The 27,758-nt window shown below is 41.3% G+C and overlaps 2 protein-coding genes across 3 annotated transcripts in view; both read left to right on the top strand.

The window, feature by feature from the left end:
* The first annotated feature begins 14,392 nt into the window (after positions 1 to 14,392).
* lrwd1 (leucine-rich repeats and WD repeat domain containing 1) lies at positions 14,393 to 25,061 on the top strand. The gene is made up of 16 exons (XM_020464329.2): positions 14,393 to 14,525; positions 15,010 to 15,096; positions 15,365 to 15,599; positions 15,841 to 15,960; positions 16,155 to 16,301; positions 16,449 to 16,544; positions 16,783 to 17,130; positions 17,339 to 17,471; positions 18,240 to 18,346; positions 18,523 to 18,733; positions 20,164 to 20,236; positions 20,428 to 20,568; positions 20,675 to 20,775; positions 21,064 to 21,231; positions 21,489 to 21,595; positions 24,198 to 25,061. Exons 2-16 carry the CDS (start codon positions 15,017 to 15,019, stop codon positions 24,348 to 24,350), a joined length of 2,220 nt encoding a protein of 739 aa, XP_020319918.1. The 5' UTR covers positions 14,393 to 14,525; positions 15,010 to 15,016; the 3' UTR covers positions 24,351 to 25,061.
* Positions 25,062 to 26,042: 981 nt separating this feature from the next.
* Positions 26,043 to 27,758, top strand: part of bckdk (branched chain ketoacid dehydrogenase kinase) — a 31,714-nt gene continuing 29,998 nt past the window's right edge. Inside the window, exon 1 of one of the 2 annotated variants that reach the window (XM_020464434.2) lies at positions 26,043 to 26,447. In XM_020464434.2, the coding sequence (XP_020320023.1) occupies positions 26,205 to 26,447 (243 nt within the window). In that variant the 5' untranslated portion in view covers positions 26,043 to 26,204. The remainder of the gene's footprint in view (positions 26,448 to 27,758) is intronic. The other variant, XM_020464435.2, reaches the window with a different exon arrangement.

The raw sequence follows: 27,758 nt of genomic DNA, 5'->3' as shown, positions 1-27,758 counted from the left end.
CAAGCACTACTCCTATTCCCCAGGCGCTCTCATTTGTTGACTTCTGTAACCATAAAAGCCTTGGTTTCATGCATTCACTACTTTAGCACACTCTACCAACCCGAATGTCCTAGCCGTGCCTGAATCCTGGCTTAGGAAAGCCACCAAAAAATGTCCATCCCTAACTATTACATTTTCTGACAAGATAGAACTGCCAAATGGGGCGTAGTTGCAATCTACTGCAGAGAGTGCCTGCAGAGTTCTGTCATACTAGCCAGGTTTGTGCCCAAACCATTTGAGCTTCTACTTAAAAAAATCCACCTTTCCAGAAACAAGTCTCTCACCGTTGCCGCTTGTTATAGACCCCATTCAGCCCCCAGCTGTGACCCGGACACCATGTGTTAATTAATTGCCCCACATCTATCTTCAGAGTTTGTACTGTTAGTTGACCTAAACTGGAACATGCTTAACACCCCGGCCGTCCTACAATCTAAACTCTCAATCTCACAGAAATTATCAAGGAACCTAACAGGTACAACCCTAAATACGTAACCATGGGTACCCTCTTAGATATCATCCTGACCAACTTGCCCTGTAAATATACCTCTGCTGTCTTCAACCAGGATCTCAGCGATCACTGCCTCATTGCCTGCGTGCGTAATGGGTCCGTGGTCAAACGACCACCCCTCAACACTGTCAAACGCTCCCTAAAACACTTCAGCGGGCAGGCCTTTCTAATCGACCTGGTCTGAGTATCCTGGAAGGATATTGACCTCATCCCGTCAGTAGAGGATGCCTGGTTGCTCTTTAAAAGTGCTTTCCTCACCATCTTAAGTAAGCATGCCCCATTCAGAAAATATAGAACTAAGAACAGATATAGCCCTTGGTTCACCCCAGACTTGACTGCCCTTGACCAGCACAAAAACATCCGGTGGCGTACTGCATTAGCATCGAATAGCCCCCGCGATATGCACCTTTTCAGGGAAGTCAGGAACCAATATACTCAGTCAGTTAGGAAAGCTAAGGCTGTCTTTTTCAAACAGAAATGTGCATTCTGTAGCACTAATTCCAAAAAGTTCATGGAGAATAAGAGCACCTCCTCCCAGCTGCCCACTGCACTGAGGGTAGGAAACACTGTCACCACCAATAAATCTACGACAATCGATGATTTCAATAAGCATTTTTCTACGGCTGGCCATGCTTTCCACCCGGCTACCCTGGCCAACATCTCTGCACCCCCTGCAGCAACTTGCCCAAGCCCCCCCTCCCCACTTCTCCTTCACCCATATCCAGACAGCTGATGTTCTGAAAGAGCTGCAAAATCTGGATCCCTACAAATCAGCTGGACTAGACAATCTGGACCCTCTCTTTCTAAAATGATCTGCCAAAATTGTTGCAATTCCTATTACTAGCCTATTCAACCTCTCTTTCGCATCGTCTGAGATCCCCAAAGATTGGAATGCTGCCATGGTCATCCCCCTTTTCAAAGGGGGAGACACTCTAGACCTAAACTGTTATAGACCTACAGTGGGGCAAAAAAGTATTTAGTCAGCCACCAATTGTGCAAGTTCTCCCACCATAATTTGCAAATAAATTCATAAAAAATGTGAGCCCTCTCATCTTTTTAAGTGGGAGAACTTGCACAATTGGTGGCTGACTAAATACTTTTTTGCCCCACTGTATATCAATGATGTCGCCCTTGCTGCTGGTGATTCTCTGATCCACCTCTACGCAGACGACACCATTCTGTATACATCTGGCCCTTCTTTTGGACACTGTGCTAACAAACCTTCAAACAAGCTTCAATACAATACTCATTCCGTGGCCTCCAACTGCTTATACTTGCCAGTAAAACTAAGCGCATGCTCTTCAACCAATTGCTGCCCGCAACCTGCCTGCCTGACTAGCATCACTACTCTGGACGGTTCTGACTTAGAATATGTGGACAACTACAAATACTTAGGTGTCTGGTTAGACTGTAAACTCTCCTTCCAGACTCACATTAAGCATCTCCAATCCAAAATTAAATCTTGATTTGGCTTCCTATATCGCAAACAAAGCCTCCTTCACTCATGCTGCCAAACATACCCTCGTAAAACTGACTATCCTACCGATCCTTGACTTCGGTGATGTCATTTACAAAATAGCCTCCAACACTCTACTCAGCACACTGGATGTCACAGTGCCATCTGTTTTGTCACCAAAGCCCCATATACCACCCACCACTGCGACCTGTATGCTCTTGTTGGCTGGCCCTCACTACATATTAGACGCCAAACCCACTGGCTCCAGGTTATCTATAAGTCTTTCCTAGGTAAAGCCCCGCCTTAGCTCACTGGTCACCATAGCAACACCCACCCGTAGCACACGCTCCAGCAGGTATATTTCACTGGTCATCCCCAGAGCCAACACTTACTTTGGCTGCCTTTCCTTCCAGTTCTCTGCTGCCAATGACTGGAACGAATTGCAAAAATCACCTTAGCTGTAATCTTATATCTCCCTCTCTAACTTTAAGCATCAGCTGTCAGAGCAGCTTACCGATCACCGTATCTGTACACAGCCAATTTGTAAATAACACACCCAACTGCCTCATCCCCATATTGCTACTTATCTTATTGCTCTTTTGCACCCCAGTATCTCTATTTGCACATCATCATCTGCATACCTATCACTCCAGTGTTAATGCTAAATTGTAATTATTTCGCTTCTATGGCCTATTTATTGCCTTACCTCCCTACTCTTCACATTTGCACACACTGTACATAGATTTTTTTATATTCTGTTATTGACTGTACATTTGTTTATGTGTAACTCTGTGTTGTTTTTGTCGCACTGCTTTGCTTTATCTTGGCCAGGTCGCAGTTGTAAATGAGAACTTGTTCTCAATTGGCCTACCTGGTTAAATAAAGGTAAATACAAAAAAATCCCTCTACTGGTAAAGATCTACTACTCACACCACTCCTCTCAGGTGCCCTCCCCCTAGACCCATCTTCCTCTATTTTCTTCACTGCCTCAGCATATCTGTTAAAGGTCCCCAAAGCACACACATCCCTGGGTCGCTGGTCTTTTCAGTTCGCTGCAGCTAGCGACTGGAATGAGCTGCAACAAACACTCAAACTGGACAGTTTTATCTCAATCTCTTTATTCAAAACTCAATCATGGACAGTCTTACTGACAGTTGAGGCTGCATTGCGTTATGTATTGTTGTCTCTGCCTTCTTTCCCTTCGTGCTGTTGTCTGTGCCCAATAAGGCTTGTACCGTGTTTTGCGCTGCTACTATGTTGTGCTGCTGCCATGTTGCTACCATGCTATGTTGTTGTTTTAGGTCTCTCTTTATGTAGTGTTGTGTTGTCTCTCTTGTCGTGATGTGCGTTTTGTCCTATATTATTTTTTATTCTCTTTCTATTTTTAATCCCGGACCCGTCCCTGCAGGAGGCCTTTTGGTAGGCCGTCATTGTAAATAAGAATTTGTTTTTAACTGACTTGCCTAGTTAAATAAAGGTTAAAAAAAAGAATAAAAAGAATGACAACTTTTTATTTGATTTATTTCACTTTTATTTAACTAGGTAGGCTAGTTGAGAACAAGTTCTCATTTGCAACTGTGACCTGGCCAAGATAAAGCGTAGCAATTCGACACATACAATAACACAGAGTTACACATGGAATAAACAAAACATACAGTTAATAATACAGTGGAACAAAAGAAAACAAAAAGTCTATATACAGTGAGTGCAAATGAGGTAAGTTAAGGAAATAAATAGGCCATGGTGGCGAAGTAATTACAATATAGCAATTAAACACTGGAATGGTAGATTGGCAGAAGATGCATGTGCAGGTAGAGATACTGGGGTGCAAAGGAGCAAAATAAATAAATAGATACCAGTATGGGGATGAGGTAGGTAGATAGATGGGCTGTTTACAGATGGGCTATGAACAGGTACAGGTGCAGATCTGTAAGCTGCTCTGACAGCTGGTGCTTAAAGCTAGTGAGGGAGATGTGAGTCTCCAGCTTCAGAGATTTTTGCAATTCGTTCCAGTCATGGGCAGCAGAGAACTGGAAGGAAAGACGACCAAAGGAGGAATTGGCTTTGGGGGTGACCAGTGAGATAACGTGCTACGAGTGGGTGCTGCTATGGTGACCAGTGAGCTGAGATAAGGCAGGGCTTTACCTAGTAGAGACTTGTAGATAACCTGTAGCCAGTGGGTTTGGTGACGAGTATGAAGCGAGGGTCAACCAACGAGAGCGTACAGGTCGCAATGGTGGGTAGTTTATAGGGCTTTGGTGACAAGACGGATGGCATTGTGATCGACTGCATCAAGTTTGTTGAGTAGAGTGTTGGAGGCTATTTTATAGATGACATCACCGAAGTCGAGGATCGGGAGGATGGTCAGTTTTATGAGTTTTGGCAGCATGAGTGAAGGATGCTTTGTTGCGATATAGGAAGCCAATTCTAGATTTCATTTTGGATTGGAGATGCTTAATGCGAGTCTGGAAGGAGAGTTTACAGTCTAACCAGACACCCAGGTATTTGTAGTTGTCCACGTATTCTAAGTCAGAGCCGTCCAGAGTAGTGATGTTGGGCGGGCGAGCAGGTGCGGGCAGTGATCGATTGAATAGCATGCATTTAGTTTTACTTGCGTTTAAGAGCAGTTGGAGGCCACGGAAGGAGAGTTGTATGGCATTGAAGCTCGTCTGGAGGTTAGATAACACAGCGTCCAAGGAGGGGCCAGAAGTATACCGAATGGTGTCGTCTGCGTAGAGGTGGATCAGAGAATCACCAGCAGCAAGAGCAACATCATTGATGTATACAGAAAAGAGAGTCGGCCCGAGAATTTAACCCTGTGGCACACCAATAGAGACTGTCAAAGGTCCGGACAACAGGCCCTCCGATTTGACACACTGAACTCAGAGAAGTAGTTGGTAAACCAGGCGAGGCAATAATTTGAGAAACCAAGGCTGTCGAGTCTGCCAATAAGAATGTTGTGATTGACAGAGTCGAAAGCCTTGGCCAGGTCGGCTGCACAGTAATGTCTCTTATCAATGGCGGTTATGATGTCGTTTAGAACCTTGAGCGTGGCTGAGGTGCACCCATGACCAGCTCTGAAACCAGATTGCATTGTGGAGAAGGTATGGTGGGATTCGAAATGGTCAGTAATCTGTTTGTTAACTTGGCTTTCGAAGACCTTAGAAAGACAGAGTAGGATAGATATAGGTCTGTAGCAGTTTGGGTCTAGAGTGTCACCACCTTTGAAGAGGGGGATGACCGCGGCAGCTTTCCAATCTTTGGGAATCTCAGACGATACGAAAGAGGTTGAACAGGCTAGTAATAGGGGTTGCAACAATTTCGGCAGATAATTTTAGAGAGAGAGGGTCCAGATTGTCTAGCCCGGCTGATTTGTAGGGGTCCAGATGTTGCAGCTCTTTCAGAACATCAGCTATCTGGATTTGGGTAAAGGAGAAATGGTGGGGGCTTTGGCGGGTTGCTGTGGAGGGTGCCGGGCAGTTGACCGGGGTAGGGGTAGCATGGCCAGCCGTAGAGAAATGCTTATTGAAATTCTCAATTATAGTAGATTTATCGGTGGTGACAGTGTTTTCTAGCCTCAGAGCAGTGGGCAGCTGGGAGGAGGTGCTCTTATTCTCCATGGATTTTACGGTGTCCCAGAACTTTTTTGAGTTAGTACTACAGGAGGCTAATTTCTGTTTGAAAAAGCTTGCCTTAGCTTATCTAACTGCCTGTGTATATTTGTTCCTAACTTCCCTGAAAAGTTGCATATCACAGGGGCTATTCGATGCTAATGCAGAACGCCACAGGATGTTTTTGTGCTGGTCAAGGGCAGACAGGTCTGGAGTGAACCAAGGACTATATCTATTCCTAGTACTACATTTTTTGAGAGGGGCATGCTTATTTAAGATGGTGAGGAAGGCACTTTTAAAGAATAGCCAGGCATCATCTACTGATGGGATGAGGTCAATATCATTCCAGGATACCCCGGCCAGGTCGATTAGAAAGGCCTGCTCACAGAAGCGTTTCAGGGAGCATTTGACAGTGATGGGGGGTGGTCGTTTGGTCGCAGACCCATTACGGATACAGGCAATGAGGCCGTGATCGCTGAGATCTTGATTGAAAACAGCAGAGGTGTATTTGGAGGGCGAATTAGTTAGGATGACATCTATGAGGGTACCCGTGTTTACTGATTTGGGGTTGTACCTGGTAGGTTAATTGATCATTTGTGTGAGATTGAGGGAATCAAGCTTAGTTTGTTAAGCATGTCCCAGTTTAGGTCACCTTGTAGCACGAGCTCAGAAGATAGATGGGGGGCAATCAATTCACATATGGTATCTAGGGCACAGCTGGGGGCAGAGGGGGGTCTATAGCAAGCGGCAACAGTGAGAGACTTGTTTCTGGAAAGGTGAATTTTTAGAAGTAGAAGCTCAAATTGTTTGGGTACAGACTAAGATAGTAATACAGAACTCTGCAGGCGATCTTTGCAGTAGGTTGCAACACCGCCCCCTTTGGCAGTTCTATCTTGGCGGAAAACGTTATAGTAAGCAATGGAGATTTCAGGGTTTTTGGTGGTTTTCCTAAGCCAGGATTCAGACACGGCTAAGACATCTGGGTTGTCAGAGTGTGCTAAAGCAGTGAGTAAAACAAATTTAGGCAGTAGGCTTCTAATGTTAACATGCATGAAACCAAGGCTTTTACGTTTACAGAAGTCAACAAATGAGAGCACCTGGGGGGTGGGAGTGGAGCGAGGCACTGCAGGACCTGGATTAACCTCCACATCACCAGAGGAACAGAGGAGAAGTAGGATAAGGGTACGGCTAAAGACTATACGAACTGGCCGTCTAGCACGTTCAGAACAGAGAGTAAAAGGAGCAGGTTTCTGGGCACGATAGCATAGATTCAAGGCGTAGTGTACAGACAAAGGTAAGGTAGGATGTGAGTACATTGGAGGTAAACCTAGGCATTGAGTAATGAAGAGAGAGATATAGTCTCTAGAGATGTTTAAACCAGGTGATGTCATCGCATATGTAGGAGGTGGAACAACATGGTTGGTTAAGGAGGACTCCAAGATGGCGTCGCTGTGAGAGGGAGTGTTTTCCGCTCTTCAAAGCAATATTGAGAGTTAGGTGGTTAACAGTCAAATATTGGCTATTAATATTGAAAGAAACTAACTATAACTTTTTTATGGACATGGGATAAGTTTAGTTAGTTTTTGTCAAGTTGAATGGGAAGAACACGACAGAAAGACAAAAGTAGACTAAATATCCAAGTCTCACAGAAGACGGCTGACATGCTAGCTAGCCACAACGAGGACCAGAGCAGCATGGATACACCAGAAGCCGCGATCTCAAGCAAGAGAAAGAACAAAACTGACCAGGATGAAATCCTTGCAACCTTCTTACCTCAGACCCCAAGTAAAATCCACCGGTAAAAGAAGACATGTCAGAACTTTTCTCTGCAATCCAGTCCCTGTCTACTAAACAAGACGCCACGCTCTCCAAAGTGTCCATCATAGAACCGGCTACAGAAGAAACATCAAAGAAGATCGATAATCTGTCAGAAACTGTCAATCAACTACACAAAATTGAGAGCGAGAACAAAGAAAAGATAACGTTCCTAGAGAATGAGCTGAAGAAAATGCAATCCAAAAATAATGAGCTGTGTGAGAATGTAGCTGAACCTCACAGGTGGAATCTGAAAATCCAAGGTGTAAAAGAGGTAGAGGGAGAGAATATTAGAGAAGTAGTCATTAATATCCTGGGAAAAGTGGCACCATGCATCAAAGACAGGCTAAGAGACGTGATTGATGTGGTACATCGACTTGGGAAACAAAGATCTGATGGACCCCCTCGCAATATCATCTTGCGCTTAACTATGCGCCATTACAGGGACATCATATGGAAAATGGCCAAGGGGAACAAGTTTCTGGACTAGAAGAAACTCTGCATCAAAAAAGCTCTACAGCAGGATCAGGCTGCCAGAGAGAAACTGTGTCTGCTTATACAGAAGGCTCGACAAGAAGGAAAGAAGGCGGGGTTCAAGGGTCCACACGCGTTTATCGAAGGAAGAATGATTACTGGGTAACTCTGTTGACATTAAGCTAATTAAGCCATGAGTACAGTTAATGTACTGCCAATTATACATGTACCGTTCGAACTACAACTGATGAACACTTGCCAAAGAAAACGAAGTAAATAGATTTGTTATTCTGTTAACCACCGCTACCTCATCTGAGCGTAGTTTTCACTGTTTGTTTTATTCACTGTTTGTTTTATTGTTCACATTAATACTTGTTATCTAATTTGTGTTCTTTATTTTTTAATGCAGGAGTTCGTTTTCAATTCACTCAATATCGTTAGTCTGAATGCTAGGGGTTTGAGAAATCCTACAAAAAAGGAAAGCTTTATTTTTATACTGTAAACGCAGTAATGCAGATTTTGTCCTTCTTCAGGAAACTCATTCGGGTGAAAGTGATTTGAAATTTTGGGAAGATAGGGCCTATTTGGCCTATTTCAGTCATGGATCAAATCATTTTGCTGGTGTTTTGACACTTATTCACAAGTTTAAATGTGACATTCTAGAATCCACATCTTCACAAGACGGCAGATGGGTCATAGTAACTGTTAAACTTGACAATGCTATTTTCATCATCTGTAATGTATACGGACATAACTCACATGCTCCTAATACGACCCTTTTTACCCAATTTACCAGGAAAGTACAGGATTTAAACAACAAATACTCAGAGGCTTTTCTAATTATTTCAGGGGATTTTAATGAAACACCTGATGCATCTGCTGATCGTTTTCCTCCTAGAACGAGTCAAAACAATCAAAATAGTAACATTATCTGTCACGGTCTGACCATTGTTCGTATGTGTTTTCCTTGTTTTAGTGTTGGTCAGGACGTGAGCTGGGTGGGCATTCTATGTTGTGTGTCTGGTTTGTCTATTTCTATGTTTGGCCTGATATGGTTCTCAATCAGAGGCAGGTGTTAGTCATTGTCTCTGATTGGGAACCATATTTAGGTAGCCTGTTTTGTGTTGGGTTTTGTGGGTGATTGTCCTTAGTGTCCTTGTTCCTGTCGCTGTGTTAGTTTACACTAGTATAGGCTGTTTCGGTTTTCATTACGTTCTTTGTTTTTGTAGTGTTTGTATTGATTCGTGTTTACGTTTGTTTATTAAACATGGATCGCAATCTACACGCTGCATTTTGGTCCGACTCTCCTTCACCACAAGAGAACCGTTACATTATCATTACATTATGCAAGGATCTCTGTGTTGAGGATGCCTGGTGTTATTTCAATCCGGATGCTAAGGGTTATACCTGGACCAACAAAACTATATCACGTAAATCTAGAATAGATTTATTCCTAATTTCCCCTTTTTGTTACAATTTGTTATAGATGTAGATCATCAGTTGGCTCCCTTTTCTGATCATCACTTGATTTCCCTGAATTTACAAGCTACTAAGAAATCAAAAGGTACTCGAGGATATTGGAAATTAAACAATACACTTCTTAAAGATACTGATCTCATTGAAAACATAATCATTAGCTAAAGATATTTTTGCTAGAAAAGACTTGGGTCATGGAAATCGATGGGAATTTTTCAAACATAAAGTCAGAGTGGTAGCCATTAAACGCGCCAAAGAGCTGATGCAATTAAAGAACAATAGAGAAAATGAGATGATGAGCAAGCTTGACAGTTTTCTAAAGAAAGAATCTATCTGAAGAAGAGGAGTCTGTGTTCAGGTCTTTACAACTAGAATTAGAACAGACTTACACTGATCTGGCAAAGGGCGCCTTTGTAAAGTCAAGAGCCAAATGGATTGAAGAGGGGGAAAAAAACACTAGTTACTTTTTTGCACTTGAGAAGAGAAACTACAAAAGAAAATCTATAACTGCACTCAAAATTAACAATGTTTTATGCAAAGATCCCATTACAATATCATTTGTCAATTCCTTTTATGAACACCTTTACAACTCTCAATTTCAGGAAGATGGTTGTGAAAGTTACATTTGCCACATTCAGAATTGTGTCCCTGTAATTGAGGATGATTTCCACTCAGTTTGCGATTCACCTGTGTCAATTGGAGAAATTAGAGAGGCTCTGAATTCAATGAAAAAAAGGGAAATCACCTGGCCCTGATGGCCTGTTGTCAGTTGAATTCTATAGACAGTTTTGGGAGTTACTAGAAGACCCGATTTTCAATATGTTTCAAGATTGCATTAAAAAAGGGGAAATGGTCTCCACTATGAAACAGGGCCTTATTTCACTGATTCCGAAGCCTGATAAAGACCCTTCTCTCATTGACAATTGGAGACCAATTACTTTATTAAATACTGATTACAAATTGATTGCTCTGCTTTATGCCAAAAGCTTAAAGAAGGGAATAGATACCATTATAAATGAGACTCAAACAGGATTTATGAAGGGCCGTCACGAGCTCTAACATTCGTTTAGTCTTGGACCTTATAGATTATTCAGATGCAATTGACTCAGATGCGGTTGTCCTATTTCTGGACTTCTGTAAAGCCTTTGACACAATTGAACATGAATTTCTCTTTAGGTCTCTTAAACTTTTTGGATTTGGTGAACATTTTATTAAAGTAATTTGCATGTTTTACAAAGATATAAATAGTTCTGTGCTACTAAACCTTAATACTTCCAAAATATTTAGTATCAACAGAAGTGTACGACAGGGATGCCCAATTTCGCCATTTTTATTATTTTTGGTTGTGGAACTTCTATCTCTAGATATTCTGAATGATGAAAATTTGTATGGCTTAACCATTTTTAACAAAGAAATCAAAATTTCCCAAATAGCTGATGATACTACTCTTTTCTTAAGAGACAAAGACCATGTGCGAACATGCCCTTAATGCTATAACTGCATTTTCTATTGCATCAGGATTAAAACTGAATGTTTCTAAATGTGAAATGTTATGTTTATTTGACTCTGATGATAAAGAAATTGAAAATATTCCTGTAAAGGACTGTGTTAAATATTTAGGAATACATCTGTCAAAAAACCACTTAGTCAGACAACATTTGAATATCTCTCCTAAAATTAAGAGAACTAAAAATATATTTAATAATTGGCTACAAAGAGATCTTTCTATACTTGGGAGAGTCCTTCTGTCCAAGGCAGAGGGACTGTCTCGTTTGGTGTACCCCTCATTATCGTTATGTGTAAATCCAGCTACTTGTAAAGAGATCAATAAGACCTTTCTTGACTTCATCTGGAAAAATAAGTCTCACAAACTAAAAATGTCCTTTCTAACCAAAGAGCTGAAGGCGGTCTAGAAGTGTTGGACTTTGTTGACATAAATAACACTTTCAAGATAAACTGGGTGAAAAAATGTTTGCTTTGATACTGATTCAATATGGTATTTCATTCCAAATAATGTGTTTAATAAATTGGGAGGTCTTCAATTTTTACTGAAATGTAATTTATATTCCTGAAAGATTACCTGCTAAATTGGCTAGGTTTCACCAACAAGCTTTACTGGCCTGGAAAATATGTTTCCTGCACAATTTTTCCCCTCATAAAGCTCTTTTGTGGAATAATTCAGACATAACTGTAAGGAATAAGTCATTGTTCTACCCCAGCTGGCATGAGAGGAATATTGACTTTGTCCTTGATATTTTTGACAACAAGGGTAATATTCTCACATATGAACAATTTATAACATTGAAAGAGTTTCCAATACCTTTCAGAGAGTTTATTTCTGTGATCAAAGCCATTCCCAGTGGTCTAACTACACTTGGAAAAGTCATCTTAATTTTGGGAATGATCACAAAGTTTATCCAGAACTCAGATTGGAAGGCGTGGGCTTACTTGAGAAATCTTGTTGTAATAAATATATAAGACAAATTCTTCATTCACAAAACCAACTTACACCGAGAGGAACATTTTTCTGGAACATGCTTATTCCTGACATTGTCTGGAAAAATGCATGGTTAAGACCTTACAAATACTGTATACCAAACAAAGTTAAGGATGTGCACTTCAACATTTTGCATAAGATATATCCATGTAATTCTATGATGTCCAAATTTGTGGCTATTGATGATATCTGCGTTTTCTGTGAAAAAGGTGAGAATCTGTCTCACTTGTTCTTTGAATGTACATTTGTGTCCGAATTTTGGGAAAACCTTGCAAAGTACTTATTTACCATTATGAACACTGCCTATAATTTTAACATAACATTGCAATGATAACAAAACCACTGAAATGATTGTTAATTATTTTTTATTCTTGTTGCCAAATACTTTATACACAAACAAAAATTCCAAAATTCTATACCAAACTTACCAATTTTTCTGATTGAATTTAATTATCTTATTAAAACACTAACCCTAGTGAATAACAAAAAGAATAAAATCTTCATGAATCATTATAATAAGATATTTTCAGAGTGAATATAATTGCACTTAAATTGTTTCTTTTTTGTATTTTTTGTATGATTGAGCATTGTTAATACCTGTGTTTGGTTTGCTAGACATGTTTGATGTAGCAATGTAAGTTGATATTTGTATTATGAATAAAAAAAATAAAAAAAAGTTGATTAAAAAAACAAACAAAAAACATGGTTTGTTATTAAGGCATATTGAGCAGGGCTAGAGGCTCTACGGTGAAATAAGACAGTAATCACTAACCAGGACAGTAATGGATAAGGCATAATGATATTATAGAGAGGCATGCGTAGCCAAGTGAACATATGGGTCCAGTAAGTGGTTGGGCTGGCTGGGGACACGGCGATTCAGACAGTTAGCAGGCTAACAAGATAACAGTTAGTAGGCTAACAAGATAACAGTTAGTAGGCCGGGGTTAAACAAGCTAGCGGTTAGCAAGCAAGCAGTTAGCATGGGCTAGCAGTTACAGACCGGGCAGGTAAGCTAGCAGTTAGCAGGCCGGCAGCTAGCAGTTAGTAGACCGGGTCAAGTTAGCAGGGGCTAGCAGTTAGCAGACCGGGTTAGCAAAGCAAGAAGTTAGCAAGGGCTAGCAGTTAGCAGACCGGGCAGGCAAGTTAGCAGACCGGGTTAGCAAGCAAGCGATAGACCAGTCGTGGAATTAGTAGAGTTCCAAGTAGCTCTAGGTAACTAGCAGGCTAACTAGACTTCTGCACTACTCTAACCATGGAAACCTCAACCTGCCTCTCTCACACGGGACATTTCTGATCCCCAACCCCATGGGCACCCCTAAAATTAACACATACCACTACTTTCCCCAATGCTACACATTCCTTTGTCTTATGCCCTTCTGCACACTTCTCACACCTAGGAATCTCCCTCCTATACACTGCTATCACATGCCCATAAGCTTGGCACCTTTAACAACGTAATGTATTTGGCACAAAAGCTCGTACATGATAACTTATATATTCTAACTTTGTCTTGCAAAGACTCACTTTGAATCACTTTGTCGGTTCAAAGACTCAACATCAAAACTCAAAAGAACAGACAATGACTGTTTCACCACTCATGCCACCCTGTCTGCGTTGCACCAAACAACGAGCATCACAAACACCGGGAATCTTCCCCATTTACCGCTACTGTTGGATCCTGTATTTTACATTATAGCCATTACCATATATATGATTGAATATTATCTGCTGTTGGCTTGTGTGGATGTATGTATGTGTTATGCAACATAGCTGACTTGAAACATTGTTAAAAGTATCAGGGCCATGGGACTTTCTCATGATGGAAAAATACAGAGAAGCATGAAGACAGGAACTGTTCAAATTAGTTGGGAGTGGGGGCACATTCAGAGCGGGGTGTTGCGAGAACAAGCGGTCTTTTGTTACATAACAGGAGCCAGGTGCGAGATAACGGTATGGAGCATGAGAGCCTGGATGTTCTTCACATCTATCAACAGAAGCGGCAAGAGGCGGGGACCCGCCTGAGCGCCTGCAATAGGCTGAGCAAGTTTAAACCACGCCCAGTCTCTACTGTGATAGGCCAACAGACGGGTTGGAACTGTCTATCACAGTATAAAGAATACTGTTTTACATACGTCTTGTCAGTTCCCTGTACTGCCCTGCGTGGTATTACAGTGAGCCCGTATATACGAAAGTTGCATTTGCCATTTATTACTTAGCTAATAAAAAATACATAGTATAAAATCGGTGACTCATTGTTATATTTATCCTGATACCAGATTCGAATTTACGCAACCCTAACACTACCCCAGTAATCACTCCTTTCAATGGGGCCCTTTTCTTGAGAGCAAAACAATTCACATTTATTGCCCCCATTTGTTTAACGCGGAGCGCCTTCTCCCAGGAGAAACACAAACAAGTATTACAAGACCACTTCTGCTAACTCTCACCGTTTTCACCCATCCTGAAACCACAAATGCCAAAAGGCAAGGGTCATGTTTAAAAAGGTTCTTAATCGTTTTTTAAAATATACTTTGCCACACTCAATATGGCGGCTCTCTGGCTCTTACCGGATGGAAAGTTGATGAAAGCCCATATGACTGGCTTGTCAATTATTTCGAGGGAAAGTTACAGAGGTTCTACTGTGCTCTGGTACGTATAGTTTAATACTACTAAATATAAGTAATCTAGTTGAATTAACTGCTTTAGTCATAATTAAAGCATAATTATAGTTACAACCGCAATTCCTGACATTATTTGAATATCAATGAGCTTGAGTGGCAACGTAGCACGAGCGTAAATACTGGCAGCTATCGTTTTCGATAGTATTGTGACAAGTTTCACACGAGTTAGTTGTAACAAAAGAAACACTTAATCAACAGTTAATGGATGCGCGACCTTTGTCAATTTTGTCACGCCTAATTGTCTTTGCAAAGTACAGACGTCAAACAGTGATGCAAATCTATGTTGCTCGAACTTCCACGTGATCGTTCTACTCATTGTAGGTTTTCTCACATTCAAGTTTCGATCGCCTACTGCAGATGATAGTCTCGCCCCTAGCTGTCTGCGACCATACATACTGTATATATGACCAAACTAGCTGAACACTGCTTACTTTTACTCTTCGCTTGTACAGACTAGACATGGGGAAAATAACAGAGAAACTACTGCTGGAGAAATGCACTCCAAAAAACACCAAACTGGAACAAGTAAAGACACTAAAGTAAGTAAAGGCTGGTTCCTCTGTAGACTTGAATGTTATCAAACTAGGAGTGGAGAATGGCTTTGTCACAGCATAATTTATGTCTGAAGACCATGTTAAGTCTGTTTTAATGGATATGTATTTTGTCTCAATCCTATGGGAACAGTTTTTGAGGAAGAGCAGAACTACTTGAATACCTTGTTAGAGAAATTGTTATGTAGGCCAAGCATGTCTATTTTACCATTTTTATCTGGTGTTGCTAGTACTGACCCAGTGCTTCCCCATAAAGTCTCTCCAAGCTCGGTCTGAAGAGCAGTGACCTGCCTGTCCCCCTGCTTTCTCGCCTTCGCTGTCTGGAACAGTTGGACCTGTCTGGGAACAGACTTCAGGAGATGCCCTCCGGGCTAGTCCTGCCCTCCCTACGCTCTCTGGACCTGACCAACAATGAGATGGAAGATGTCACCACTCTGGACACACTGACCACCCTGGAGGATCTGAGAATAGAGGACAACCTCTACATCACTGTGAGGATCCACTGCTCTGTTTGTTTCTCCTTTAATTCTGCCTTCAGTCATTGTTATTGTATGATGTTTTTCTCTCATAGAGTTGTAACTCTCAAGCTCTTTCTTTGTTTATCTTCTGGTTTACCAATTCTGTCATTTCTGTCACCTTTTCAGTATGCTATTTGTCAGTCATTCTCATATCTCCATTTTTACTAACAATGACTGCCCATTGGAACGCATTGCTAATGCTTGTGTCTCGCAGGTCAATGACAACTACAAGCTGATAATCCTCCTTCCCAAGTTGAGGTTTTACAATGGGAAGGATATCAGCAATACAGCCAACCACGTACGCTATGCCAACAGTGAGAACCTCAGGAAGAGGGTATGAGTCACTGTGTTCAAATTAATTCCTAAACACTTTGCACTTTATTACAGTTTGCCATTTACCTGCTTAAAAATGAACTGATAAAAATAGTCATTACCTAATAACCGTTTGTGTCTTTCATCAAACAAGCACTGTTATGCATAATTTGCTACAAAGTAGTGACCAATTCTGTTGAATTCTTTGGTTTCTAGGTGTTAGCGCTGTGGGAGACCAGCTTTTCACTCCCTGACCACCGAACAGCAGAGAAACTAGCCATTGTGGAGAGGGATTTTGTCAGTGCGGTGCGTCATAAGGTGAAATATGGCCCCAGCTCTCTGACCGACTACACAAAATGGAGGGTAGGTTTTAACTGCTTATTACGTTTCTCTTTTCCTTATAAGGACAATGATTTTTGTTTTATCGGAGTACAACTGGAACCATGCATATTCTCTCACTGGTTTCTGACATTGCCGTTTAGGTTTCTGACATGTATCACTGGCTTCTAGGTGGAGATGATGGCTAAAGAGCACCTTCGCTCTTTGACCGAGCCAAATGAAGAGCACAGAGATACAGCGGAGCCTGCTGATACAAAGGAGAACGGTGTAAGGATTCAATACTCATTACTATACAGAGCATCCTGCTCTGACTTATTTTCATAGAGTTTATGTTCAAAGGGTTGTTATTATTTAAGCAGGTAATGTTCCAAATGCTGTGTTTGGATCATAAATATTTGTAATAGATGGTAAATAGATGAAGTTTATGGACAAATCTTTTACAAAGCTTTTAGATTAATTGTGTACCTTTCCTTTATGATATTATAGATTTTCCCCATGTTTTCAGAATTTTCCTTTCCCAGCCAAGAGGAAGCGTTCCGCCTCGGCTGTCAAAAGCGACGTAACCCTAAACCCCCAGAAAATAGCCAGGTCAAGCCGTCTGCAAAGCATCCCTCATAAGGCAGAGCGGCCCATCAGCACCACGCCAAGGACCCATAAGGCAGCACAGATCCCAGCCACCCCCATTAGGGGCCAGTCCAAACTCCTGGTGACCCCCGGGAACGGCCTGAGAGAGAAGCAACATCAGTCCAAAGAAGACATGCCACTGGCCAAACGGACTCGCAAGTCTGCCAGGCAACAGTGGTCCACAGAGGTCAACGAGACGCCTGGGAAAGTAATCTGCACTAAGTCTCAGGTATGATTTTCTAGTCTTGGTTTGTTTTTGGTATAGCACATACTAGTACTACGCTCAATAAAGATACGGTGTGACTTCAGCTGGAGACTTGATGGTTTCTCATCATGTGGCCATTAGCTTTTCATTGATTAACACAGGGACTCACACATTAATACATCCCCCACCCTGTCCACTCTACCCCCCTTATCCTCTCCTCCATCTCCTCTAGCATTCATCACAGGAGCCAGTGAGTCTGCAGCCTCTTCACGTCCTGCAGTGTCACAGTAAACAGGACAGCCCTGATGACTTTAGCACCCAGCTGTGGGCCTGTTCCTTCCAGCCCCCGCTAGACTACAATGGAGGTGAGTACTGTCCTGTCCTTCAATGGGGTCTCAAATCTAATGTAATTTTTAGAAAATAAAAGTAACAAATAATTAAACAGCCGCAGTAAAATAACAAGCGAGGCTATATACATTGGGTACCTGTACAGAGTCAATGTGTGGGGGCACCGGTTAGTTGAGGTAATTTAGGTAATATGTACATATAGGTGGAGTTATTAAAGTGATTAGCCAAATCTTCTCGGTAGCCATTTGATTAGCTGTTCAGGAGTTATGGCTTGGGGGTAGAAGCTGTTAAGAAACATTTTGGACCTAGACTTGGCGCTTCGGTACCGCTTCCTGTGTGGCAGCAGAAAGAACAGTCTATGACTAGGGTGACTGGAGTCTTTGACCATTTTTAGGGCCTTCCTCTGACATGTCCTGGAAGGCAGGAAGCTTGGCCCCAGTGATGTACTGGGCGTACGCACTACCCTCTGTAGTGCCTTGGGGTTGGAGGCCAAGCAGTTGCCATACCAGGCAGTGATGCAACAAGTCAAGATGCTCTCGATGGTGCAGTTGTAGAACCTTTTGAGGATCTCAGGACCCATGCCAAATCTTTTCAGTCTCCTGAAGGGGAATAGGTTTTGTCATGCCCTCTTCACGACTGTCTGAATGTATTTTGGAGGGGGGTGGTTATAAGCAATTTGAGAGTATAAATTGGAGTAACGTGCAATCATGATAAGCTCCACAGAAATGGTGTTAAAAATAATCTGCTCTAGCAAACCCTGTGTTCTTCTCCCTGTCATGTTGTAGATGTGAATGGTGCGACTCGTATTGTGGCAACGTGTGGAGGAGAGTCTGTGTGCCTGATCGACTGTGAGACGGGACTGGTTATGAAGAAGTATAAGGTCCCTGGTGAGGTCAGTCCTGCTTCTGCGCATGTACCGTTTTTCCTGATAGGGCAATTTAGCTTGTTGGAAAACATCATACTTTATCCCACCATGTTCTTGTTTATCATGCACATTCCATGTTAGAAAACAAAATAAATTGTGAATTAATGGGGATTAAAATGTTAATTTATGATTCCCCCCATCAGGAGTTCTTCTCTCTGGCATGGTCAACTGTGCTGATGTCACGGAAGGGCAACATTTGCTTACGGCCCTGCAGTATCTTGGCGGCAGGGGGGAAGCGAGGCTTGGTGAAACTGCTTCACCCCAGAGCCAACATGGCGTACGGAGAGTTCAGAGCCAGCCGCAAAGCCCTCTCCATCCTCTGCTTCAGTCCCCGCCAGGGCAACTTGCTCTTCAGTGAGTGGCCACTTCCTGTTTAACTTCTACACTGATCAAAAATATAAACTCAACATGCAACAATTTCAAAGATTTGAGTTACAGTTCATATAAGGAAATCAGTCAATTGAAATAAATTCATTAGGCCCTAATCTTTGATGTCACATGACTGGGAATACAGATTTGCATCTGTTGATCACAGATGCCATTAAAAAAAAAAGGGTAAGGGTGTGGATCAGAAAACCAGTCAGTATCTGGTGTGACCACCATTTCCCTCATGCAGTGCGACACATCTCCTTCACAACCTGGACCTGGAAATGTTCAGCTTCCAGGAATTGTGTACAGATCCTTGTGACATGGGGCGTGCATTATCATGCTGAAACACTAGCTGATAGCAGCGGATTAATGGCACGTTAATGGGCCTCAGGATCGATAAAATTCAATTGTGTTCGTTGTCCGTATCTTATGCCTGCCAGGATCATAACCCCACTCTGTTTACAACGTTGACATCAGCAAACAGCACAGTGCCATACACTGTCTGCCCGGTACAGTTGAAACCAAGATTCATCCGTGAAGAGCACTTCTCCAGCATGCCAGTGGCAATTGAAAGTCAGCATTTGCCCACTGAAGTCTGTTTTGAAGCGAAACTGCAGTCAGGTCAAGATCCTGGTGAGGATGACTAGCATGTAGATGAGCTTCCCTGAGACGGTTTCTGGGTGGTCTCAGACAATCCCACAGTTGAAGTAACCGGATGTGGAGGTCCTGGGCTGGCGTGGTTACACGTGGTCTGCAGTTGTGAGGCCGGTTGGACTATGAAACATAGTTGGAGGCAGCTTATGGTAATGTAATGAACATTAAATTCTCTGTTAACAGCTGTGGTGGATATTCCAGCAGTCAGCATGCCAATTGCACGCTCCCTCAAACTTGAGACATCTGTGGCATTGTGTTGTGTGACAAAACTGCACATTTTAGAATGACCATTTATTGTCCCCCGCACAAGGTGCACCTGTGTAATGACCATGCTGTTTAATATGCTTCTTGACATGCCACACCTATCAGGTGGCTGGATTAATTTGGCAAAGGATAAATGCTTCGCAACAGGGATGTAAAACAAATCTGAGAGAAATACGCTTTTTGTGCGTATCGAACATTTCTGGGATCTTTTATTTCAGCTCATGAAACATGGGACCAACACTTTACATGTTGTTTATATTTTTGTTCAGTGTATTTTATTTTGTTGTCTCCTAAGCTTAGTTGGTTGGAGCATAACATCATGGTTGTAGGTTCCATACTCCAATAGAAGGGTCACAAGGCGCCAAACTGCACGTGCTGAGGTGGTACTTTACTCTGGACCTGAAGTCCAAATGAGATCCATATGCTAAATGAGTGTGATGTAATGTGATATGTTGTATGTATGCTCCCTCGTTCAAACGTTCTCTTTTTCCCCCCAGCTGGGTCGTACGATAAAAATATATTATTGTGGGACATTGGCGGAGTGGACAGCGACTACAATTTCAAAGTCACGTGAGTCCACTCTGACGGTGCTTTATATTAGTTTTTTGTTGATATTGTAGGCAAATTCATTTGGTTTGCAAGTATTGAGTCAAAATGTATAACAATGGTAACGAAGTGGACACTTGTCCATGTCATTATGCTCAGAGTTTTTGATGTCTGATGTCTCTGCCCTGGTGTTAACACATTTTATGGCCCAACAGTCAGCTGTTGGTGTTGGAGACCACCTCCACACCCCTGCACTTCTGCCTACCCCCTGCCACCCCAGACACACACCTCATCGCTGCCTGTGAGAAGGGGCTGCACAGCTACAACATCCAGCTCAACAAAGACCCCAAGAAAAGGTGAGGATCCGTAGTTTGTCTTTGTCTGTGTGTGCCTGCGTGGAGAGACATTGAAAGTTGGACTGCTGCCTGAGCGTCAACTCACGGTCTTCTTTTCCCTCTACAGGTCTGAGGAGATGGAGATCACATTCCCTGTGTATGAGAAGGACAAGGACCATGACTACCACACCATTGATGGCTTGGGATTCCTCACAAACGATGTGGTCGGTGAGTCAACTGCTCCTGTTTTGATCTGATACTGACCCTGTTATTAGATTGTCTTTTATGACTTAGGCAGATTTTATTTGACTTGACTGGAATTCAATCAACTTTATAGATCCCTAGAAGGGGATATTGGGTTTGATGTAATTCGAATAAATCTAGCATGAGCCTGTTAATTTACAAACACTAACCCTGGAAGTCATCCCCCCCTTCTCGTTTCCCTCCACGTCTCTCCTTTCCCTTTTTCCCTTTCCTCCTCCTCACTTTGTCCACATGTTTTTTTATCCCTCTCAGCCTCTAAGAGCCACATGCAGGGCTCGATCTACCTGTGGAGCTGGAACGACACGCGAGCCCAGCGTCCCAATAGGAAGAAGAAGAAGAAGGAGGTATGTGCTGTGATCCTGGTGGAGTTGCAGTGGTCCAGCACGGACATCCCCTATCTGTCCCTCAACACCTGCCCCAGTGAGTCACAGCATGTCACGGCAACATGTCACAACACAGCATGTCATAGCATGTTCCAGCATTCAACTTTTTCAGTCAAGACCATAATGTGTAAATGGCATTGATCGAACCCATAGTCTTAAAATTCTAATATAGACATAAAGGCACGATTGAAGGGATTACCCCCACAACCGTTGACTAAGAAAGAAGTTTTCATCAAAACCATTATTGTATAAAACAGTTTAATGTGAATGAGAGCGTATGTTCTTCTTTCCTAGGTAAAGGCTATGTGGTGTGTGGTGACGAAAGAGGGAGACTGTGGACGTACCATGTAACAGACCTCAAGGCCAACTTTAGGAGTGGCAAAGCAATTCCTGCCACAGAGGTACTTATTAGTGAAACGACTTATTAAAATGATAGTTTACTCCAAAATAACATTTGTCAGAAGTTTTCAGACCTTAAATGTGATCTCCTGTTGAGATTAATCAAATCATTGTTTATTGGTCGCAAGCTACGAATATAACAGGTGTAGTAAACCTTACCGTGTAATGCTTACTTAAAAGCCTTTAACCAACAATGCAGTTCATGATATAGTTAAGAAAATATTTACTTTTCCTTTAGTTTATTTAGTAACACAAAATAACAATACCGAGGCTATATACAAGGGGTACCGGTACTGAATCATTGTGCGGTGGTACAGGTTTCTCAAGGTAATTATCCATGTCCTAGCCATCTGTTGTGTAGATCCAGCTATATGTCTCAATCTTAAATTAATGGGAAAGATGGTCACCATCTAACTTGAGCCATATTGAACCAAATATTGAGGCACTCCAGGGTTTCTGTTAACCAGTCAATTGTCTGGGAAAAGAAGAAAAAATCCCTTTGCAAAATAATAATGCTTTTTAGCCTATTCATTGGTGGAAATACCAGTCGATGGAAAGAAATTTGACTGGTCATGCTTATCGCTCTGTATGTAAATTTGCACAATTTTGTGAAATTAAATTGTCACGTGTGTACAGTATATTCATTATGTATATTATTTATGTCGTATACAGCATACAGAGAGCCTTTGAGCAGAAAATGTCTTAGTCAGTGCGCGAGCTGATGCTACAGCATCTCAAATACCAAATGCATAGGCAACGGAAAGCAGGCTTCACCAGTGTGTCACACACCACCTTGCAATAAGATGGAGGCAATATACATTTTGAAAACATACTTAATTGTTTAAAACCTGAAGGTTTCAATAGATATTATGAGGCATGTCTTTCCTTGCTTCAAAATAGCCTAGCCAAAATCAGACCATATCTGTGGAGGCAATTGTTTTATCAACTTTCTTTCATTGTCTAGTAGACAAAGGCAAAAACCTTTTTTATTTTTATTCCTTTGATTTTTTTGGGTTGGTAGATCAGCTTTAATATTGCAGATTGATTGTAGCTTCCATCAATGTAATTGTCTGCATCATTTTCTATCCCCCATATATGTGTTGTATATACAGTACCAGTCAAAAGTTTGGACGCACCTACTCATTCAAGAGTTTTTCTTTATTTTTTCTACTTTCTACATTGTAGAATAATAGTGAAAACATCAAAACTATGAAGTAACATATGGAATCATGTAGTACCCAAAAAGTGTTAAACAAATCAAAATATATATGTTTGAGATTCTTCAAAGTAGCCACCCTTTGCCGTGACAGCTTTGCGCACTCTTGGCATTCTCTCAACCAGCTTCATTAGGAATGCTTTTCCAACAGTCTTGAAGGAGTTCCAACAAATGCTGAGCACTTGTTGGCTGCTTTTCCTTCACTCTGTGGTTCAACTCATCTCAAACCATCTCAATTGGGTTGAGGTTGGGTGATTGTGGAGGCCAGGTCATCTGATGCAGCACTCCATTACTCTCCTTGGTCAAATAGCCCTTACACAGCCTGGAGGTGTGTTGGGTTATTGTCCTGTTGAAAAACAATTGATAGTCCCACTAAGCGCAAACTTTGCTTATTTGAGCTATTCTTGCCATAATATGGACTTGGTCTTTTACCAAGTAGAACTATCTTCTATATACCCCCCTACCTTGTCACAACAAAACTGATTGGCTCAAACGCATTAAGAAGGAAAGAAATTCCACAAAATAACTTTTAACAAGGCAGGTGTTTTAATTGAAATGCATTCCAGGTGACTACGTCATGAAACTAGTTGAGAGAATGCCAAGAGTGTGCAAAGCTATCGTCAAGGAAAGGGTGGCTACTTTGAAGAATCTCAAATATATGTTAATTTGTTTAACACTTTTTTTGGTTACTACATGATTCCCTGTGTTATTTCATAGTTTTGATGTATTCACTGTTATTCTACAATGTAGAAAATAGTAAAAATAAAGAAAAACCCTTGAATGAGTGGGTGTGTCCAAACATTTGATTGGTACTGTATATATACATACCTTTAAAATTATATATCTTCCTTTTATTATTGTTCTACTAACCCTACCACCCCTCCCATAATTGGAATAAACTAATGAACAACAACACTTCGGCTTCTACTTCCAGCTTATACATACTGTATACATTTTACGGACACAATCTATTTTACAATAGTTATATTTTGTTTGTTTTTAGTCCTGTCCTTCGTCTACCCTCAACCTCATATATTTCTGATGTCCAACCAGTTTGCTTTCTATTTGCCAAATATTTTTAACCGTGCTGGGTGGATGCCCTAATCAGGTTATGCACCCAATGCATATGGGTCTGGTAAATTTCACAAATGTGTGGTAAATTTAAAATGCTGCTGGGCAAATGTCTGGTGCCATATTTTCTTAACGGAAACCCTGAGCCACTCATGGTGGGCAATTGACAGGCTCTGCTTTGGCACCCTTCATCTTTCCCTCTAGTCTACAACCGGTCAGTCTTATGTCATAATTTCTCACTGAAATTATATTCTGGGCGTCATCGAATGTTTTCCATGTAATTAGGTTACCTACTAAAGCAGTTTGGGGCTTTGCAGATCCTGGCATGGCCGTTACCTGTGAGGAATGGACAGGGCCCAGTGGAAGGTCCCCCTATCAACAGTGTGGCCATGGACCCTGAGCTCAGATACCTGGTGGCCCTCAGCGACAAGAACATGGCAGTGGTGTGGATAAGAACGGAGTCTTCCTGAGGACCAAACATAACTTCTCCCGGGTTAATTTTCCCACGTTCACTGATGGGTGTAAATACTGGGTAGGTTTTACTGGTATCACTTCAACCTATCAAGACTGCCCTTTCAAGGCAGTGATGTTCAGTAAGGAAATGAATTTATTCAATGCTATTGGGAATTTGCTTTGGCTTGGACTTGGCCCCTTTCTGGTTTGTTTGACCTCACTCTCTACTATTGACTTCTCACTTTACCACTCGTCTTAAACGTACCAGCCCTAATTTTAACTCCCCTCCTCGCCAGCATCTATTAGATGTAGTCTATTTTGATGCAGAGATTGCCTCATGGCAAGATAAGAACAATATATTAATTTTACTGAAGATGAATAAGAATATACATATACTGAAATTCATGTGTGATGCCTGTACAGATTGGATGTATTTGCATTTTTACCTTTTTATTTTTACAACTGTATTAATTGTACTTTTACTATTCAGTTAGATTGTCTAATGTGATTTTTGTTTTGTTTTTTGTAAACATTTTCTTTCCCCAAATTATACATACAATATCAGTTTATCCACTGACATGGAAACGTATGATCAAAATGATTGAACTGTTTCAACCGCAATGCATGATTGTACATGCAGATTATTATGGCCTTTTTGAGTGTTGGTGGATATGATTTACATTAAGAACATCTGCCACATTAAATGGGATTGATGTCCCAAATTTCAATTGTGTAGTGTGTTTTTGTATGCGGCTATACAGGCAGCCCAATTCTGATCTTTTGCCACTAATTGGAGTTTTTACCAATAAGATCAGATATTTTGCTAATAATTTGGCACAAGATCAGAATTGAGCTGACTGTGAAAACCAGCATAATGCTGCGTTGATAACCAAGTGGGAAGGTGGTAATTGCCATTTGTGAAATTGGATGCATTCACGTGCTTGGAACTCGTTGAGAAATGGTTACAAAAAAAAACAAGCTGAGGCAACCATGAACTAAAAGTACAGCTATTGTGCTCGCAAATAAATTATAGTTTTCAAAAAAACATGAATAGATTGCTTTTTATACATATGTTATTACATTTAACTGCCAGAAATGCTGTTATGAGGTATTTTCCTTCATAGGTGACATCAGAGTTCAGCATGTCGGAGCTCAGAGATGATAGATGAGTTTCCCACAAGTAATTACCGGTTGGAGGGCCGTCCATTCTAATTTTCCTATTTGTATGTGGTAAAAACCATCTTCCCACTTGTAACTCCATTCTTGGTATACATACATAGGCCAACACTTTTGTAATTTCAGTGTATCTATTCGAGGGGGAAACCTAAATGTGTTCACTGGTGCTTGAGCAATTCCTTTTAAGCACATTTCCCCTTGTGGTGAAATGTGCTTAACATTTTGACCTCATTCAATGTATATCATGGTACACTAATTACATGGAGAGAAACAAAGTAGTGGCTCTTATTTTCTTTTTCTTTATTTTGCTTAACTGGTGACTAACTTATTTAGCATAATCCTTTGCATTGTATTGGACTATGCCAAATAAATTCTGTATATATATATAAACCTGTTTTATAAACATCCATTGACATGGAAAAGAACATTGTGTGCTCTTCCTGCTCCCTCAGTAACGTTACCAGTAAATTGTGGGAGTGGAAATACCCTATTCCCGCCTCTCGTCTCTGCGATTGGTTAAACCAACACGTCTTCTGACAAACACTGTTGCAGGCTGGTCAATCTCTTCATATAAAGACCATTCTGAACTCTTCATGTCTTTGTGCAAGGGTGGCCTAATATAATGGCCTGTTGAGACAGTAAATATTTTAAACAATCTCAGAACAGGACTCTGTCCTTGTTAATTGATTTTCAAAATGCGTCGCAGAGTGACAGGTACTGCGTTTGAGATGCTGGGCTGTGGTGGTACTATCACGACCCCGAGGGTGAGAAGGATTTTGCTTGCCCCCATCACGAAAACAATCACCCCCACCTCGACAGACAACGAAAGATTTCGTTCTACATCTTCAATACAGGGATATACAGAACTGGCACGAGAGAGGTCCAAAACCGTTACGTCGTTTTACAACCAGTCTGCAATCGATGTCTCGGCAGAAAAGGTAAGGAAATTCTGTAAACCAAACTTGCCATTGTTGCCCATGCAGTACTAAGCCGCAGCACTGGCTTTAGGAGCTAGCTAGATGACGTTAGCTAGCGCAGTTAACCAGCGTAGTAAAGGGAACCGCTGTAACCAGCTAGCTACAGTAGCTGTTGAGAACACGTATGGTTCGCTAGAATCGTTGGTAAGAATGTTTGCAACGTATGTATACACTCGTGCATTGCCTTGGGGTAGATATTCTGCTAGCTATGGTAGCAAGCAACTGTAACTACCACCATGTGAAATGACAGCAAAAGTGCCAGACTTGCTCGCTTTATAGCCTAATTTAGGTATTAAAATATAGATTTGTTAATTTAACTACCTAACTAGTATCGTTTGTGATTTAGTGGGAGTGAACAACACGGGTATAGACACAAGGGTCAATCCAAGGTCAGTAAATGAACCTAGACAGAAATTAGTCAGGAATGCGGACACTAAATTATATGATAGGACTAGTAAACGAGAGGGGAACTGGTAGTACCCTACTTTTTCAAGAGTTTACCAGATAATTTTATATTTCAGCTTATCATTCACCAGATCATGAAACGACTGAGAAAATCAATAACATGGTCATGTGGCTGCTGTATTTGTGTGTGACTGCAGCTAGCAACCTACATAGTTTTCATAGTTTTTGACTAGGTAGTGGGACATGTGCAGGGCCTTCATTAACTCAAATAGTGAAACCATTGTGCTAACAATTACAAATCCTTATGTAATTCATGTCCCAGACATTATTTGGCACCAGCTGCCCAGGGCCCACATTTAAAAAAAAAATCATGTTTACAAACAATTAGTTGAAGCTCATTATTAAACCAGTGACACTACCTCCTCAAAGGATAGAAGTAGCATAAGCCAATGTCATGCTACAGATATATATATATATATATATGCAGCACATATCAGACATACATTGGTATGTGCTTTACAGAAAAAAAAATTCAACTATGAGAAGAGAACCTCATATTTACTACACAACAAACATAAGATTAAAAAAAGAATGGGCCAAACTGAATTTGAGCAAAGATAAAAAATATTGCATTTTAAGGTCTCTTTTTTTGTATATATATCGTTCGTTTCGTTATATATATCTATCGTTTCTGCCCCCCCTCAAGGTTCTCTGGTAGGCTATTCCAGAGGCTGATAGTTAAAAGGACCTGCGTGACGTACTGGGTAAATGCATTGCAGTGCACAATTGTGAATTGATTTAAGACCAATAGAAGAATATTACAATTAATTCTGAAACTCACAGGCAGCCAGTGCAGAGACCTTTAAA

Source organism: Oncorhynchus kisutch, linkage group LG28, assembly GCF_002021735.2.
Source record: "Oncorhynchus kisutch isolate 150728-3 linkage group LG28, Okis_V2, whole genome shotgun sequence".
Lineage (NCBI taxonomy): Eukaryota > Metazoa > Chordata > Actinopteri > Salmoniformes > Salmonidae > Oncorhynchus > Oncorhynchus kisutch.
The sequence above is the reverse complement of the archived record's forward strand: the minus strand, read 5'-3'. Positions and strand labels throughout refer to the sequence as shown.

Bases quoted from the DNA above. Each gene is read 5' to 3' on its own strand.
- lrwd1 (XM_020464329.2), top strand. From the start codon at position 15,017: ATGGGGAAAATAACAGAGAAACTACTGCTGGAGAAATGCACTCCAAAA. The intron at 15,600-15,840 runs GTGAGGATCCAC...TGTGTCTCGCAG, and splicing joins AGGACAACCTCTACATCACT to GTCAATGACAACTACAAGCT. The intron at 20,569-20,674 runs GTGAGGATCCGT...TTCCCTCTACAG, and splicing joins AACAAAGACCCCAAGAAAAG to GTCTGAGGAGATGGAGATCA.